The sequence below is a fragment of the Neovison vison genome, chromosome 10, assembly GCF_020171115.1.
Source record: "Neovison vison isolate M4711 chromosome 10, ASM_NN_V1, whole genome shotgun sequence".
NCBI classification, from domain to species: Eukaryota; Metazoa; Chordata; class Mammalia; order Carnivora; family Mustelidae; genus Neogale; species Neogale vison.
Genome location: NC_058100.1, coordinates 38,232,057 through 38,248,919, shown reverse-complemented (window position 1 = coordinate 38,248,919; position 16,863 = coordinate 38,232,057). Strand labels below are relative to the sequence as shown.

Genomic DNA, 16,863 nt, shown 5'->3' with positions numbered 1-16,863 from the left:
AGGTGGGGCTAGTTAGTGGAAGTCAAGGCAAGTAGTGAGGAAGAAGGCATTTTTATTTTCTCCTAGAAGATGTGAGGTAAGAATGCCTCACGCTTAGGTATTTTTTTAAGTGGTCCACACTCTGCAGTATTACCTGCCACTGATCCATACTGTGCCCAATCCCAAGGGACAAGGGAGAGTCCAACAGAAAACTCTAGATCAGCAGTTGGCAGCCTCTTTTTTTAAGGAGCCAAATAATGAATATTCCAGACTTTGCCATACAGGCTCTGTTGTCCCAACCACTCAACTCTGCCACTGTAGCATGAAAACAGCCATACATAATACATAAATGAGCAAGCATGGCCCTGTTCCCATACAAGTTTATAAACAAAGAAATTTGAATTTCATATAATTTTCAGGGGGCATGAAGTATTATTCTTTTGATTTGTTCAGCAATTTGGAAATGGAAAAATCATTCTTGGTGTGCAGATGTTACAAAAACAGGTGGCCTGCTGGAGTTGGTCCATGGGGCTTTATGACCCTTACTCCAGATGCAGGAGAACGAAGCCCAAACCAGGAGAGCTCTACAGTCAGTCACTCCACCTGTTCTCAGGATTCAAATTCTTTTTTTTTGGATGCATTTCAGTATCTCTCTGATGGGAACAAAGAAAGGAACTTACATTTACTGAGTCCTACGTGCCAGGCATTAAGTCAGCACTCTACACGAGGTAACTTAGGTGCCTTTTATAAGACGATAAGATAGGTAGGTGTCTTCCTTCCCATCTAAAGATGGGAAAACAGATGGAGAAGAGCTAATGGTATTGTGTGCATGGTGTTCGGTGGTCCCAAAGCTCGTGAGTGCTAGGACAGAGACCAGTTCTGCCTGGCTCTGTTGGAACCCGCTTGGGGGGGCACTATCCACTTTCCCGTATAATGACCTGCCACCGAATTGGGTAACTGAGGAAAAGTAATGCTGAATAGTTAGCTGTTCCTCTCTGGGGAATTGTCAAGCTATCCAAGGGTTAAAGGTTCAACTTCTGTCTTGCAACAGGCCAATCTCCTTTACACGGCATAATTAATTGCAGATGTTCATTTTCTTGCTGGTACAAAACTCCATTTGTGAAATTACCATACAAAATTATAACCAAAATGGTAATCATGTTTGAAATGGAAATTTTTTCAAGAGGAGTTTTTTCCCTGCCTTTTTGGGAGCCGTGCTGGCTCCCATTTTAACAGCTGGCCAATCATGTATTAGTGTAATTGCAGTTTCATCTGGCTAAACTTAAGACTCATTATAGGAGATTGCAGAAATAGGGATATGTTGAATCTAGCGATGAAGAGGACCTGACCTCTTCTTGAGATGCCTCTCCAATGGTACCGGCGTTTCGGGAAAACGTTATTATACCGCATCACTTGAGAAATCTCTATAGCTTCTAGATTTACGAGAGTGGCCCAAGGAAACCACTGAAAAGCTCAGCCAGAATCTGACTGAATAGATCGATGATCACCGTTTGCTGAGGCTGTCTTGAGTATTTTTACCTCTGTATCCTGACTCTCTCCAGCTGAATGTATCATCAGCTACATCCCAAGCGTTATGGTAAATACTAGGAAGTTCAGAATTGGGCTCGGAGACAAACTCCTGACTCTTGCAAAATAGACACTTTCCAGAGCATGGATGAGAAAGTACTGGCTAGTCTGAAAAATAAAACCTTCCAGAGAATCTAAGGATTTACAGCTACTAAGTACCAAGTCTGCGGCAGAGTAGGAATTTAAATTCCCTGTAATACCATAACATAAACTAAAAATACATACAAATATATATTTTTAAGGAAATGTATAAACGAAAAGATATATGAAACCCAACAGAATGGTTGCCTTTGTGTGTGTGTGTGAGTGTGCACATGCACAGGAAAATGGATTGGGATACAGCATAAAGAAGGAATAAAAAAGGGAGAGTATGAACAACTAAGCCGTGCTCTTGAGGTTACTCCACTGGGGTGAAAAAGGGGAATTAGATTTGCCTTGGATCCTGCTAGTTGAAGGACATATTTGCCCTCACAAAAAGAAGGTATGCAATCTAAATGAGAGCAAAAAGATTACTATCCTATTTAAAACCTAACACAAGAATCACCACTTGATTAAAAGATCTTAATGCTTGAAAAAAGGGAGTATGGGCCCCATCATAACTTTTCCCCAAGATAAAGATTAATGCCTTTCTTTTCCCCCAGTACCGTCATTATTCTGGATTTTGACAGCACACAGAAATCAAAATGTTCTTTAAAAATCAATTCTTTGTGAAAGATCATAAATATCTACAAGCAAATAATAACCCTTTTAACTGTTACAGTATTTTACAGTTTTCAAGAGACCTTCACTCATTTCGGCTTGTTTGAGTAATGCAAAAGTCCTGCGAGCTAAAAAAGTATGATCCCCATTCATTAACGAGGTTACTGAGGTTCAGGTAAGTAACATCCCCAAGACCACTTAACCAACAAGTGGCAGAAGTGACATTAGAACTCATTTGCTCCCTTGTCAGCATACTCCTTTACTCACATTCTCTCCTAGGAAACAGCAAGGCCAAGCAAAGAGCCCTCCCAGCTAGAAGCCCAGCAGCTTCCGCTGCTCTCAGACTTCCTCTGGATCTTTCATGATTTGGCTCTTCACCTCATAAGGCTCTTTGCTCAAACGTGAGCTCCCCAGAGTACTCTCTCCTGACCATCCTGTCAAAAATATGCCTCCAGTCACTTCATCCTGTAACTCTACTTCATTTCCTAAATTTGTATCATTTACTGGATTATGTCTTTTCCACTAGAATATGTGCTCCTAGAGAGGAGAGAGTTGGTCTTTTTTGCATACCGTTTATCAATTCTTGGAACAGTTTTTGGTATATAATACATATGCAAAAAACACGGTTGCAAACGAAAAAATGAAACTTAGATTCTTTTTGTTCCTCTCATCCAGTAGGTTGCCAATGCTTATAAATTATATATGGATCTGGTCTCTCTCCATTCTCACTTCTACCGGTTGAGTTCCAGCTCTCGTCAGCTTCTTTCTGAACTATTACCCTATCACCCCAGTCATCTCCTCCTTCCCCAACCCATTCCCCTTCTCACTGCTAGGGCAGTTTGTCAAGAACTCCTCATTGACCATTCTCCCAGCCAAAGAATTCAACAGCTCATATAGCTCTCAGGTTAATACTCCAGGACTTCTGTCTGGTGTGTAGGCCTTTTCATGTTTGGCTTGTCCCTCCTCATCTTTCCCAACCCTTCTCCCTTTCTGTGCTCTAATTATAGTGAGTTTCTAGAACTCACTATTTTCTTTTTCATTTCCATATCTTCGTAAATGCCAGCTCTTTCATGTGGCTATTTATCTACTCTCATGGAATGGCGTGCCTAGCTAACCCTTACCAGATCTTCAAAACTCAGCATGCATGACACCTTCTTCAGGAAGCCTTCTCCAATTTTTCTCCCTTCAAAATCCTATTTAAGATGTTCTAAGAACTCTCTTCTGCTCCTCTCTATACCTCTCTAATATCTATATCATGACATTTATCATCCTCTGTGGGAATGTCTTTGTTTTCTCTCTCATTAGACACAAGATCAAGGACCTAGTCTTACTCATCTTTAAATTCCCAGCATATAGAACAGTGACTCAAATGTATTAACTCATCAGTAAGTATTTGATAAACAAATAAATATTCAGGCTCTAGAGTTTCTTCTAGAGTGGTCATATCCCTCAAGTCATAAGACAGTTAGTTAGACAATGTTGGGTATATTAATAACTCTCAACAAGCTTGGTGTCTTCTAAAGACACACCCTTGAACATAATTAAAAAACAACAAATAAAGAGACTGAGGCACGAAACAGATACCTAACCCAGCTGGGGAAAGAGGTACTCAGAAAGAGTTAGAACAATTTGCTAGAGTTGGTATCATCTGACCCTTGAAGGATTATAGGGTCAATTACACCTCAATAAAATTGGAAAAAAACTATAAACAAAAACTTTTCCTCTTTTCCAAAATTAAAAAAAAAAAAAAAAGATTATGGAGGTTGAAGGAAAGGAGGAGAGGAAGATTGGGAAGATTATTTCAGCACCAAACATGTACAAACTCCCAGCATGGATTATCCAGGGAGCAGCCACAGGCTCAGAGTTAAAGAAACCTAAGAACAAGGCAGTGAAGGGAACGATGTGAAGAGGCTGGCAGGACCAGACTATGGAAGTGCTATGGTAGGGGATGGAGAAACATGAAAGCTATTGAGATGGTTGGATATCATCTTCATAAAAATACTCTGGAAGACTAATAGACAATAGTTTTGGCGGTAATAAAATAGAGGCAAGATACCAGTTGGAGATCATAGCCTAGGGGGATAGAGATACAGAAGACAAGACAGATCCAACAAGTGTTCATAAGAGAATACAGACGAATTTGTTGATTGGTGGTTTATGGAAGGAATGACGAGGAGTTGCCAGATTTCTGCCTAGGATGATTTGATGGATCAAGAGAAATAAAAAATCCTATAAAATATATAGATTGAGAAGTGGGGGAGTTAAGTTCAGTTATGAACATATGAGTTTGAGGGGCTATAGGATATCCAAGTGGAAATGGTGAGCAGGTATACTAAGTCCAAAATCCAAAATAGCTTGGGTTTCATCAGCATATAGGTCTTAGTAGGCTAGAGAAGAGGAACATCACCCAAGAAGTGCCTAGAAAGTGAGAATTAAAGTTGTCTAGGGAGAGTACTTTAGAGAACACCCCATTCAACAGCAGACACCAAAAAGAGGAGTCATAAAGAAAAGGAATAGTAAGATACCAGGAGAAAACTTTGGCTTCCCAAAAGATAAGAGAATAGAGTTTTACTGAGTAAGATAAGTAACGCTGAATGTCCTGAGGCTATCTGACAAGTTCAGTGACTCTCAGTTATACAGTGTAGACATTGGCCAACTTGAGAGTCTCTTCTACAGAGTAGGATGGGGAAAGGTTATAGGAGAGAGGATTATAGAGGGAACAAATAATGCCAAAGTAGTGGAGACAGTGAATGAAGAGTACATCTTCTGGAAGAGGTAGAGTATAATAGTTCAAAGGAGATTATATGTTAAGCAAAACATTACTCACATTAGAAGAGACTTGAGTACTATAGGAGGAAATGAGAGAGTGGGAGAAACTGAGATCAGCAAGATCCTGCAGAAGAAGTTTAAAAAATGCAAGGCCAATGATGAAATGTTTGATGTCTCAACCTCTAAGACCAAAAGAAAAGATCAAGGATAGGTGAAGACATAGAAGATTCCAAATGATTTGGGCTGCTGGGAATTATTCTAAAGGCCTCAGGGTTTTGTGGTCACGTAGGACGGGACATCTGTGGAGAGTAAGCAGAGCTGGAGCTGGGAATAGTCTGAGGGGACCAAACAGGGAGAAATGAGGACACAAAGGTCTGGGAGGAGAGACCAAGGACTCTGTTGAGCAGAAGGGTTGGGATTCTGCTGACTGGTGCATGGCCGAAGGGGATGCATAGCACAGAAGAATGCTGGTGAGATATGAGCTCAGGTGATGAGTCTGGGCTCCAGGTGGGGAGGGAGAGAAGGAAGTCAAAGAGGGAGCTGATGAAATTGGAGCTAATGGGGGAGATGAAGGGTTAGAGACCTCACTGAGGCCATTGAGAAGGCATAGAGAGAGTCACAACCTTCAAGAGCCAAAAATGTAAGACACAGCGGCCAGGGAGGGATATTGGGTTTTCTGAAAACAAAACTTCTAGATGCTTGTCAGTCTTCTTCAGAACAATGGGTTGATTTCTATTTTGCAATGTGAGAGTGCCAATACACAGCTAAACATACCAACATAAAGACAGTCTTTAGGAAGAAATAAGTCCCTTAATTCATTCAGAAGCCAACTTGGCATGCTTATTATTAGCTGCCATAACCTTTCTTATTTAATAATATCCCTGCCAAATTTATTATCATAATCCTCTATAAAAGACTTATTCTTCTCTCTAGGGCTTGCTCGAATACTATCATTTATTACTCCTTTTTCTGACCCCTATGATGCCAATAAGTATAAGCCATTCAACTGAAATTTAACACGCTCTGCTTGCAATGTGAATTATCCTATCTTACTGACTGGTTGTGTGCCAGTAAATGTTTAATACTGAGCAAGGGCCAGGGAAGTGGGGCTCAGGGAGGTCGTCGGCGTATAATATTTGCTGTTTTCCATGGTATAAGTATTCTTAAGGTAGCTAAGTTCAAACTAGCAAGACGACATCTCTGAACTTGGGGTTGGGGAAAGTTACACAGTTGAACACCATTATATAGTAGATCTATGTCCCTAAGGTCATAAAATTCTCAAGAACATACATAACAGTAAAATGTACTAAAATAAAAAGTGATGAGTTTTGAGTATTTATTGCTTTTGGTTTTCATATAATGGAATTGTGAGCTCATAAAATTACATTTTAAATGATGGTAGTATTCATTAAGTTTGTCAAATTTCTTGAAATCTTAGCAATCAGCTCTCATCAGCTGATATGAGCTGACTCCAGCATGCCATTGGGATTAGGCTGTATTTCTTGTCTTTTCACTTAGAGTTCAAGTATAAAGGCAGGAGTCAAGCCTTAAACATATTGTATTGTCCACGGTGCTAAACGCATAGTGACTTAGTAAATATTTGTTGAATCAGGGCAGCCAGGTGGCTCAGTCATTAAGCGTCTGGCTTTGGCTCAGGTCAGGAAACCAGGGCCTGGCATCGAGCTCTGCATTGGGCTCCCTGCTCTGCGGGAAGCCTGCTTCTCCCTCTCCCACTCCCCCTGCTTGTGTTCGCTCTCTCTCTCTCTGTGTCTCTGTCAAATAAATAAATAAAAATCTTTTAAAAATGTTCATTGAATTACTGATACACTTCTGGATTAAAGGCTGAAGTACATGACCTATGTATAGTTTTCCAGTTACCATGTCGACTGTTAGAATTACGCTGGTGAATGTACTGGGAAGATTTGTGCTGGTAAAATCATGCCTGTAGATCTGTGTATCTTGGAGATGACAATCCTTTTCTCTGGATGTTGGAGTAGAATATACATCTTCATAGGGCATATGCCACAGGGCATATCATATTTCATATGGTTTCCCAAAAGCTTCTTTATGGGTATGAATATATTATAAATTGCCAACATAATACAAATCAATTAGGAATTAAGTTGCATCTATCTCTTAATTAAATGTTTCAGAAATGCACTCCTTTAAAATGCCAGAGTATAATCACTAGTAGTTAATTATGTTACAGAAACTAAATGAAAATTAATTATGCCATAGAAATGATGTTTGTGGAATCAGATCTGATGTTAAGAAATGAAACTGTTTTCAATGTGCTGTGAAAAGTTTTTACTTCATTTTCTCAGTGCAATATGTTATACAACAAGATAAACATTTTTATCTTTTTCTAAATGAGGGGGAAATATGTGTCTTTCATGAAGACTCTAACTTTCAAGAAAATGTAGGGTATAGTCAGTCATTTTAGAGATGTGATACTCTTTTCTTTCATAAAATTTCTAATTTTGTTAGTCTATTTCTTAAATTGAAAATCTTGGAATTTAAAGAAATTCTAGCTCTATATGTGTGGAGGCTCCCTTTTCCTCTCACTTTTTGTGCATTTCATTTAAAAACTCAATAGAGGGGCGCCTGGGTGGCTCAGTTGGCTGAGCCACTGCCTCTTGGTTTTGGCTCAGGTCATAATCTCAGGGTCGGGAGATCAAGCCCTGTGTGGGGCTCCACACTGGGCATGGAGCCTGCTTGCTGGTTGGGATTCTCTCTCTCCCTCTCCGTCTGCCCCTTCCCCCCAGCTTGCATACACACTTTCTCCCCCTCTGTCTCTCTTAAAAAAAAAAAAAATAGGAAGGATCTGGGAGTTATCATCTGTGTGTTGTTAGTAGGACAAACAGACTATTCACCACTTTTCCCAGCCGCCTTTTAGTTGAACCCAAGTCCTCCAGCTATGATGCAATGTCACTGCAACTCACTAACTCTTTAGATAGAAAGGCTGAAATTCATAAAAAAATAATTACAATCATGGAAATTGAATTTTAAAGAATGGAATTAAATCATCAAGAAGGGGTTTTATAGTTTTAAGGCTTGACCATTAGTGTTTTGTTCTGTTATTATCTTTTAGGGCTTTTTGGATCTGGTGTATGAATACACCATGAAAAGGATTCCCCTCCGTCGAGTTAATTAACTACCCATTACCCCACATATTTACCTTTTTCTTTTTTTCTTCTCTTTTTTTCTCTCTCTTTCTTTCTTTTTTTATTTTGAGAGAGAGTGAGAGAGTGGGGAAGGGGTAGAGGGAGAGAGAGAAAATCCTCATGATCTCAGAAAATCCTGAGATCATGACCTGAGCCATGATCTCAGAAAATCCTCATGATCTCAGAAAATCCTGAGATCATGACCTGAGCCAAAATCAAGAATCCAACATTTAAACAACTGAACCACTCAGATGCCCCTCTTTCTTTCTTTCCTTTCCTCCTTCTTTCCCTTCCCTTCTTTTCCTCCCTTTCTTCCTCCGTCCCTGGCTTCCTTCCTTTCTCCCTCCCTCCTTCCCTACCTTCCTTCCATTTCCCCTTTTTTCTTTCTTTCTTCTGAGAATATTTAAGTTCTACTCTCACCTAAATTTCAGTTGTACAATATAGTGTTATCTACTACAGTTACCATGTTACATACTAGATCCTCAGATAAGTGAAAGTTTACACATTTTTCCAACTTTTCCCTATTTCTCCAACACCCAAGCCCCTGGCATCCACTTTTCTACTCTTAGTTTTCATGAGCTTGATTTTTTTTTTTTTTTGATCCCTCATGTAAGTGATACCATTCAGGATTTGTCTCTCTGTGTCTGGCTTATTTCACTTGATATAAGCCTCCAGATTCATCCATGTTGTCAAAAATGGCAAGATTTCATTCTTTTTTCTGTGGCTGAATAATATTGCATTCTACATATGTACCAATTTTCTTTACCCTTTCATCCATCCATCAAGGGACACTTACTTTGTTTCCATATTTTGGCTATTATAAATAATACTGTAATTAATGTTGGGTCCATATAACTTTTTGAATTCATGTTTTATATTCTTCAGATAACTACCCAGAAATGGAATCACTGCATCATATGGTAGTTGTATTTTTAATTTTTTGAGGAACTTCTGTACTGTTTTCCTACTGGCCATCACCCAATTATTCCTTCCACTCACCCACTTCCCTTCCGTCAACCCTCAGTTTGCTTCCTAGAGTTCAGTGTCTCTTATGGTTTGTCTTCCTTTCAATTTTCATCTTGTTTTATTTTTCCTTCCCTTCCCTTATGTTCATCTGTTCTGTTTCTTAAATCCCACGTATGAGTGAAATCATATGGTATTTATCCTTTTTCTCATTGACTTATTTTGCTTAGATAATACCCTCTAGTTCCTTCTATGTCATTTCAAATGGCAAGATTTCATTCTTTTTCATGGTTGAGTAATATTCTGCTGTGCATACGTGTGTGTGTGTATGTGTGTGTGTGTGTGTGTAGACACATTTATTCATTCATCTGTCGATGAACATCTGGGCTCTTTCCATAGTTTGGTTACTGTGGACACTGCTGCTTTAAACATTGGGGTGCAGGTGCCCCTTTGAATCCTTATGTTCTTATCTTTTGGTTAAATACCTAGTAGTACAATTGCTGGGTTGTATTTGCTCTATTTTTAACTTTTTGAGGAACCTCCATACTGTTTTCCAAAGAAGCTGCACCAGTTTGCATTTGTGAGAATATGCAAGAGGCTCCCCTTTCTCAGTGTCATGGCCAGCATTTGTTGTTTCCCGACTTATTAATTTTAGGCATTCTGACTGGTGTGAGGTGGTATCTCATTGCAGTTTTGATTTGTATTTCCCTGATGCTGAGTGATGTGGAACATTTTTTCATGTGTCTGCTTGGCCATTTGTATGTCTTCTTTGGAGAAATGTCTATTCATATCTTCTGCCCATTTCTTGATTGGATTTTTTGTTTTATGGATGTTGAGTTCAATAAGTCTTTAAAGACTTTGGATACTAGCCCTTTAACTGATAAGACATTTTCAAATATCTTCTTCCATTCCCATAGGTTGTCTTTTAGTTTTGTTGACTATTTTCTTTACTGTAAAGAAGCTTTTATCTTCATGAAGTCCCAACAGTTCCTTTTCACTTTTGTTTCCCTTGTCTTTGGAGACATATGTAGCAAGAAGTTGCTGTGGCCGAGGTCAAGGAGGTTGCTGCCCCTGTTCTTCCCTAGAATTTTGATGCATTCCTGTCTCACACTGAGGTCTTTCATCTATTTTGAGTTTATTTTTGTGTATGGTATAAGAAAATGGTCCAGTTTCATTCTTCTGCATGTAACTGACCAATTTTCCTGGCATCATTTTTGAAGAGACAGTCTTTTTTCCATTGGTTAAATTCTTTCCTGTTTTGCTGAAGATCAGCTGACCACAGAGTTGAGGGTCCATTTCTGGGGTCTCTGTTCTGTTCCATTGATTTATTTGTCTGTTTTTGTTCCAGTACCATAGTGTCTTGATGATTACAGCTTTATAATAGAGCTTGAAGTCCAGAATTGTGATGCCTGCAGCTCTGGTTTTCTTTTTCAACATTCCTTTGGCTACTTGAGGTCTTTTCTGGTTCCATACAAATTTTAGGATTATATGTTCTAGTTCCATGAAAATGCTGATGACTTTAGCCATTCCAACGGGTGTGAGGTGATATCTCATTGTGGTTTTGATTTGCATTTCTCTGATGTTGAACACTTTTTCACGTACATTTTGGCCATCTGTATGTTTTCTTTGAAAAAGAATTCTATTCAGAACTTCTGTCCATTTTTTAATTCGATTTTTTGCTTTTGAGTAGTATGAGTCACACACACACACACACACACACACACACACACACACACTTGGATATTAGCCCCTTATCAGATGTATAGTTTGCAAATATTTTCTCCTATTTAGTAGGTGGTCTTTTCATTTTGCTGCTGATTTCTTTTGCTACACAGAGCTTTTTACTTTGATGTAGTCTCACTTGTTTACTTTTACCTTTGTTGCTTTTGCTTTGGGTGTCAGATTCAAAATGCCACAGCAAAGATCAATGTCAGGGATCTTCCCACTTATGTTTTACACTAGGAGTTTTATGGCTTTAGTTCTTTTTTTTTTTTTTAAAGATTTTATTTATTTATTTGACAGACAGAGATCACAAGCAGACAGAGAGGCAGGCAGAGAGAGAGGAGAAAGCAGGTTCCCCTTGGAGCAGAGAGCCCGATGTGGGGCTTGATCCTAGGACACTGAGATCATGACCAGAGTCAAAGGCAGAGGCTTAACCCACTGAGCCACCCAGGCACCCCTATGGCTTTAGTTCTTACATTCAAGTCTTTAATCCACTTTGAGTTAATTTTTGTGTGTGGTGTGAGATAGGGGCCCAGTTTTATTTGTTTGCATGTGGCTGTCCAGTTTTTCCAACACCATTTATTGAAGACACTGTCCTTTCCCATTGTGTATTCTTGGCTTCGTTGTTGTAATTAGTTGGTCGTATATTGTGAGTTTATTTCTGGGATTTCTATTCTGTTCCATCTGGCTTCTTTGTTGTAATTAATTGGTCGTATATTGTGAGTTTATTTCTGAGATTTCTATTCTGTTCCATGTCTGTTTTTAGACCTATACCATACCATTTTGATTACTATAATTTTGCAATACAGTTTGAAATCAGACAGCATAATGTCTCCAGCTTTGTTACTCTTTCTCAAGACTGCTTTGTCTATTTGGGGCTGTTTGCAGTTCTGTTCAAATTTTAGAATTGTTTCTTCTATTTCTGTGAAAAAATACTATTGGAATTTTGATAAGGATTGCACTGAACCTGTGCATTGCTTTGGGTAGCATGGTCATTGTGACAATATTGATTCCTCCAATCCATGAGCATGGAATATCTTTTCCATTTACATGTATCTTCTTCAATTTCTTTCATTAATGTCGTACAGTATTCAGTCTTCCATCTCCTTGGTGAAATTTATTCATAGCTAATTTGTTTTCTTTTTGACGCAATTGTAAATGGGATTATTTTCTTAATTTCTCTTTCCAATAGTTCATTGTGTAGAACACAACTAATTCTTGTATGTTTGTATATATTTTGCATATTTGGGTATTTGATTTTGTGTCCTGCAGTTTACTGAATTAACTTATTAGTTTTAACAGCTTTCTGCTGGAGTCCTCAGGACTTTCTATATGTAATATCATGTCATCTGGAAATAATGACAGTTTTACTTCTTTCTCTATTCTCTATTTGAATACCTTTTATTTCTTTTTCTTCTCACTTGCTCTGGATAGGACTTCAAATATGATGTCAAATAAAAGTGGTAAAAGTGTACATCTTTGTCTTGTTCCTGATCCTAAAGGAAAAAGCTTTTAGCTTTTATTGAGTATGATGTTATCTATGGGTTTGCCATATTTCTTGTGGCTTCAGTTTGCCTTTCTCTAATGACTTATGATGTGGAATGTCTTTTCATGTGCTTATTGACATTTGTATGTCTTCTTTGGTGAGGTGTCTCTTCAGATCTTTTGACCTTTTTTTTTTTTTTTAAGATTTTGTTTACTTATTTGACAGACAAGTAGGCAGAGAGGCAGGCAGAGACAGAGGAGGAAGAAGGCAGGCTCCCTGCTGAGCAGAGAGCCCGATGCAGGGCTGGATCCCAGGACCCTGGGACCACTACCTGAGCTGAAGGCAGAGGCTTTAGCCCACTGAGCCACCCAGGTGCCCCTTGACCTGTTTTTAAAAATTAGGTTGTTTGTTTTCTTATTGTTGAGTTTTAAGAGTTCTTGGTATATTGTGGATAAAAGTCCTTTTATCAGATATGCCTTTTGCAAATATTTTCTCCTAGTCTGTGGCTTTTGTTGTTGTTGTTGTTATTTTGACGGTGTCTATCCAGAGCCCAAGTTTTTCATGTTAATGAAGTCTAGCTTATCATCCATTCCTTTCATGGATTATGCTTTGGTATTATATCTATAAAGTTCCTATTTAGATTTTATTCTAGGAGTTTTATAGTTTTGTGTTTTACATTTACATCTATGATCCATTTTGAGGTGTGTGTGTGTGTCTATGTGTGTGTGTTTGAAAAATATAAGGTTTTTTTTTCTTTACCATTTTTGAAACAAGTATTGACATATTCTGAAGTTTGGAGATTCTTTCCACAAGTATGTCAGTCTACTTTTGATCCAATAAAAGGCATTCTTTATTTGTTGTTGTTTTTTTTTTAATCTCTAACATTTCTTTTTGATTCTTTACTAAAATTTCTATCCCTTTGTTTACATTACCTATCTTTTTTTGTTTTGTTTTGTTTTGTTTTGGCATGATATCTACTTTATCAATTAGAGGCCTTACCATATTACTCATAGTTATTTTACCTTCCTAGTCTTCTAATTTCAATATCCCTGCTGCATCTGAGTTTAATTAGATACTTGCTCTATATCTTCAAACTGTTTTTGCATTTTGGTATGTCTTGTACATTTTTTTTTTGATAGGAGGACATAATCTATTGTGTAAAAGGAACTGCTGCAAATAGGCATTTAATAATGAGGTTGTAAGGTGGGTGGGATGAAATGAAAGTGGTCTACAGTCCTCTGATTAGGTCTGTCTTTAGGTGAGCCCGTGTCCCTGAACTGTGAACTTCACAATGGTTTTGCAGCTTCCCTTCCCTTAGGTGAGTCAGGATGACGAGAGTGGACTGGATTTGGTATTTCGCTTCCCCCTTGTGAAAGCTAGAGTTATCTCCTTCTCCCAGGGCGTTTAGTCTTTGATAAAACCCAGTAGTTTAGGATCTGGTAAAATGGTTTTGCTTGAGGACAGACTTTGTTAAGAACAGAATGTTTGGGTGTGTTTGAATGTGGTATATTTTCCTCTTCCTCATCAGAAGCAGGAGAGGAGTTTCCAATATTCACTGTGGGAAACTGGTTGAGCTCCTGGAAGTAAAATTCACAAAAGTATGGGGACCCCTTTAACTAGGTCCTTGGAGTTTTTAACTCCGGGACTTTTCTATGTTGAGCCCCCCAGTGATTTGTTAATCACAGTTTAGGTTTTCCTATCACAGTATATTGGTTTCGCAGAGGTATATGTTTGTGGATTTCTGTTCTGGTAAGTTGTGATTCTTAGTATATGCCTGTCTGTCTCTCCAGACTTGAGGACAGCAGTTTGATCTGTGACTTCACTTCTTTAAGGATTTAAGAAGGATTTGAGAAGAAGAGCTGTTGATTTTTTAGTTTTGTCTTTTTCATCTGCTGTTAGGGCCAAGTGATGACTTCCAAACTCCACATGCTAGACTAGAAACTAGAAGTCTATGCATTTTTAACACAGTTTTGTTGAGGTATAACTTATATAATACAAAATTCACCGATTTGTAAATGTACAATTCAGTTATTTTTAGTAAATTTATACGGTTGTGTAACAATCACCACAGTAAGTTTTGGAACAATTTCAATATCCCCAAAAGTTTCCCTGTTTCTACTTCAGATCCCTTCTCTTACCACTACCTCCTGGCATCCACTGATCTACTTTCTATCTCTACAAATTTGCCTTTTCTGGACATTTGATATAAATGGGATCATTGAATGTGCAGTCTTTTGTGTCTGGCTTCTGTCAGTTAGCATCATGTTTTGAGGTCTATCCATGTTGTAGCATATAACTTAACGCATTTTTTAAAAAAATTTAAAATTTTTCAACTGAAAATTGAAGTATAGCATCTGTTTTATAGTTATCATATGTAAATATAATCATATGTAAATATGTAAATATCATATGTTATAGTTATCATATAACATATAAAGTTATCATATGTAAACTGAAAATTGAAGTATAGCATCTGTTTTATAGTTATCATATGTAAATATAAAATTAACACATAGGTACTATGTGTTAATAGTTATGGTTATGGTTATATTATAGTTATACTATATGGTTATATAGTTATGGTTATATTATATTATACTATAGGTACGGTTATATTATATAATTATTACATATGAATAGTTACCAATAAATATTTAACCAGATTAAAAATAGGACTACATACTCTTCAAATGCACCTGTCTATAAGAAAGCCATTTCATGTCTTTATTACACCTGGAACATGACGTTTGTGCGACAGACCTGTGAGTACAGGTTAGCCGGTTGACATGGAAGAATGAGTCTTACCCCCAGAACTACAACAATATGGTTATAGATGCACCTATATTGATTTATTCCAATAGATTGTGGCAATAAACAACAGATGAGCAAAACTGTTGCTAGGAGGACACATCATATTCCAATTTGCACGAGTAACGTCCATGACTTCCTAAAAAGGTAATTAATCTTGTCAAGTAAATGGAATCATTCACACCTGACATTTCTAAAAACTAGTTTGAAAACTCCAGGGCCATCATGGTCTTAGTAGTTGTAAAAAGTCTGAAGTCGCAGAAAGTTCATGTATACAAACTACTGTACTTACAAATTATCCTCAAGTCTCTTCAAGGATTCCAAAACCAGGGAATGAACACTGTCTAAGGAGCAGGACCCAAAGCAGCTCAGGGGCGTAATGTATCTAATTTTCATCACCCAGTCATTATGCAGCTTCCTTTTAACACTGCAGTGAGAAAAAAGGGAGGGGTTACGTTAGACACACACAAGCTTGCACATGGGACACCATCGTGTGCATGATACCACTTTTAACCATTTAACTATTTATCATCTAGCATATTTAAAATGGAAAAATAAAAATGTATTTATCAAATCAAATACGGAGCTGTAGATTCAGAATTAAAGGAATAACCTGGAAGCATCTCTGTCTAAAACGGGCTCTATTATCCTCACTTTACTGAGAAATTCGGGTCATCCGAAGGGACTGTGTTTCATTTTGTTTTGGATGAGTCAATTCATGCTCATATTTTCCATGAATACTTTCCAAACTAGAAAGCTGGGGAAATTTGTAGTCCCCGGTAGTCTCTGTTTCTACTGAAGCTGAGGCTGGGACAGTTGTCTTCCTGGCTCCAGAGCCTTGCTCATCAGTGCACAGGACATTTCAGTGACAGGCTTAGTATTAGGGGTCAAAACTTTTATGGTAGAATTCTTGTCTTAACCTGGAGGAAACCATCTTCCTGTTGTTATATTTACTCATGTTTTACGGTATATTTGTTTCCTCATTCGCAACGCTTATTGAGTGCCTACTGTATCCCAGGTAAAAGGACATAAGGATGACTAAGGTAAAATTCTTGTTCCCAAGTTCCTGAGATTCGCGCTGAGGAGTAGAGGTGTTTAGAACTCAAGGCGGGAACGTTCGACAATATGGGATTAAACAGAGTAGAGAGATTTCTTCTTCCATGCCAGACTGTTTTTAATTTGGACTCTGGTGCTGGCTACTTCCTTCTTTAATTTGTACAACATTTTGCATACCAGTGTTTTCTACCCATGCCCTTACCCCCACCCATTTAAAATGAATGAATTATGTGAATATCTACTGCAGGAAAACATTAATGATAGCTCCAGAGTTTAATTACCCCTTTGGCCTTAATACTTTTCATTTTGTTAGTTTGAGAATCTGTTGCTGTAAGAACATGCCTCCCCACTCAGCCCATCTATACTCTTCAGTCTTGAATAATCTGAATCATGTACATGAAGATCTCTATATGATTAAATCATCTACATGTAAATAATCACGCAAAAGAACCAATGCAAATTAGCATTCATTTAGCTGTACCCAGATTCCTCAGATTCCTCAGAGGCCCCATCTCATTTCGAACATATCCAGCTAATGGAAACAGGGATGGGAAAGAGGCCATGGAATTTTCTGACGGGTGACAAAAATCTCAGAAAAAGGATTCATGTCTCAGCTTCTATTCAAGAGCC

At 38.1% G+C, this 16,863-nt stretch overlaps 1 protein-coding gene across 1 annotated transcript in view; it reads right to left on the bottom strand.

Moving 5' to 3' along the window:
• WDR64 (WD repeat domain 64) overlaps window positions 1–16,863 on the bottom strand; it is a 115,036-nt gene that overhangs the window by 87,256 nt on the left and 10,917 nt on the right. Inside the window, exon 6 of the mRNA XM_044267023.1 lies at window positions 15,470–15,604. Coding sequence (XP_044122958.1) covers window positions 15,470–15,604 — 135 coding nt within the window. The remainder of the gene's footprint in view (window positions 1–15,469; window positions 15,605–16,863) is intronic.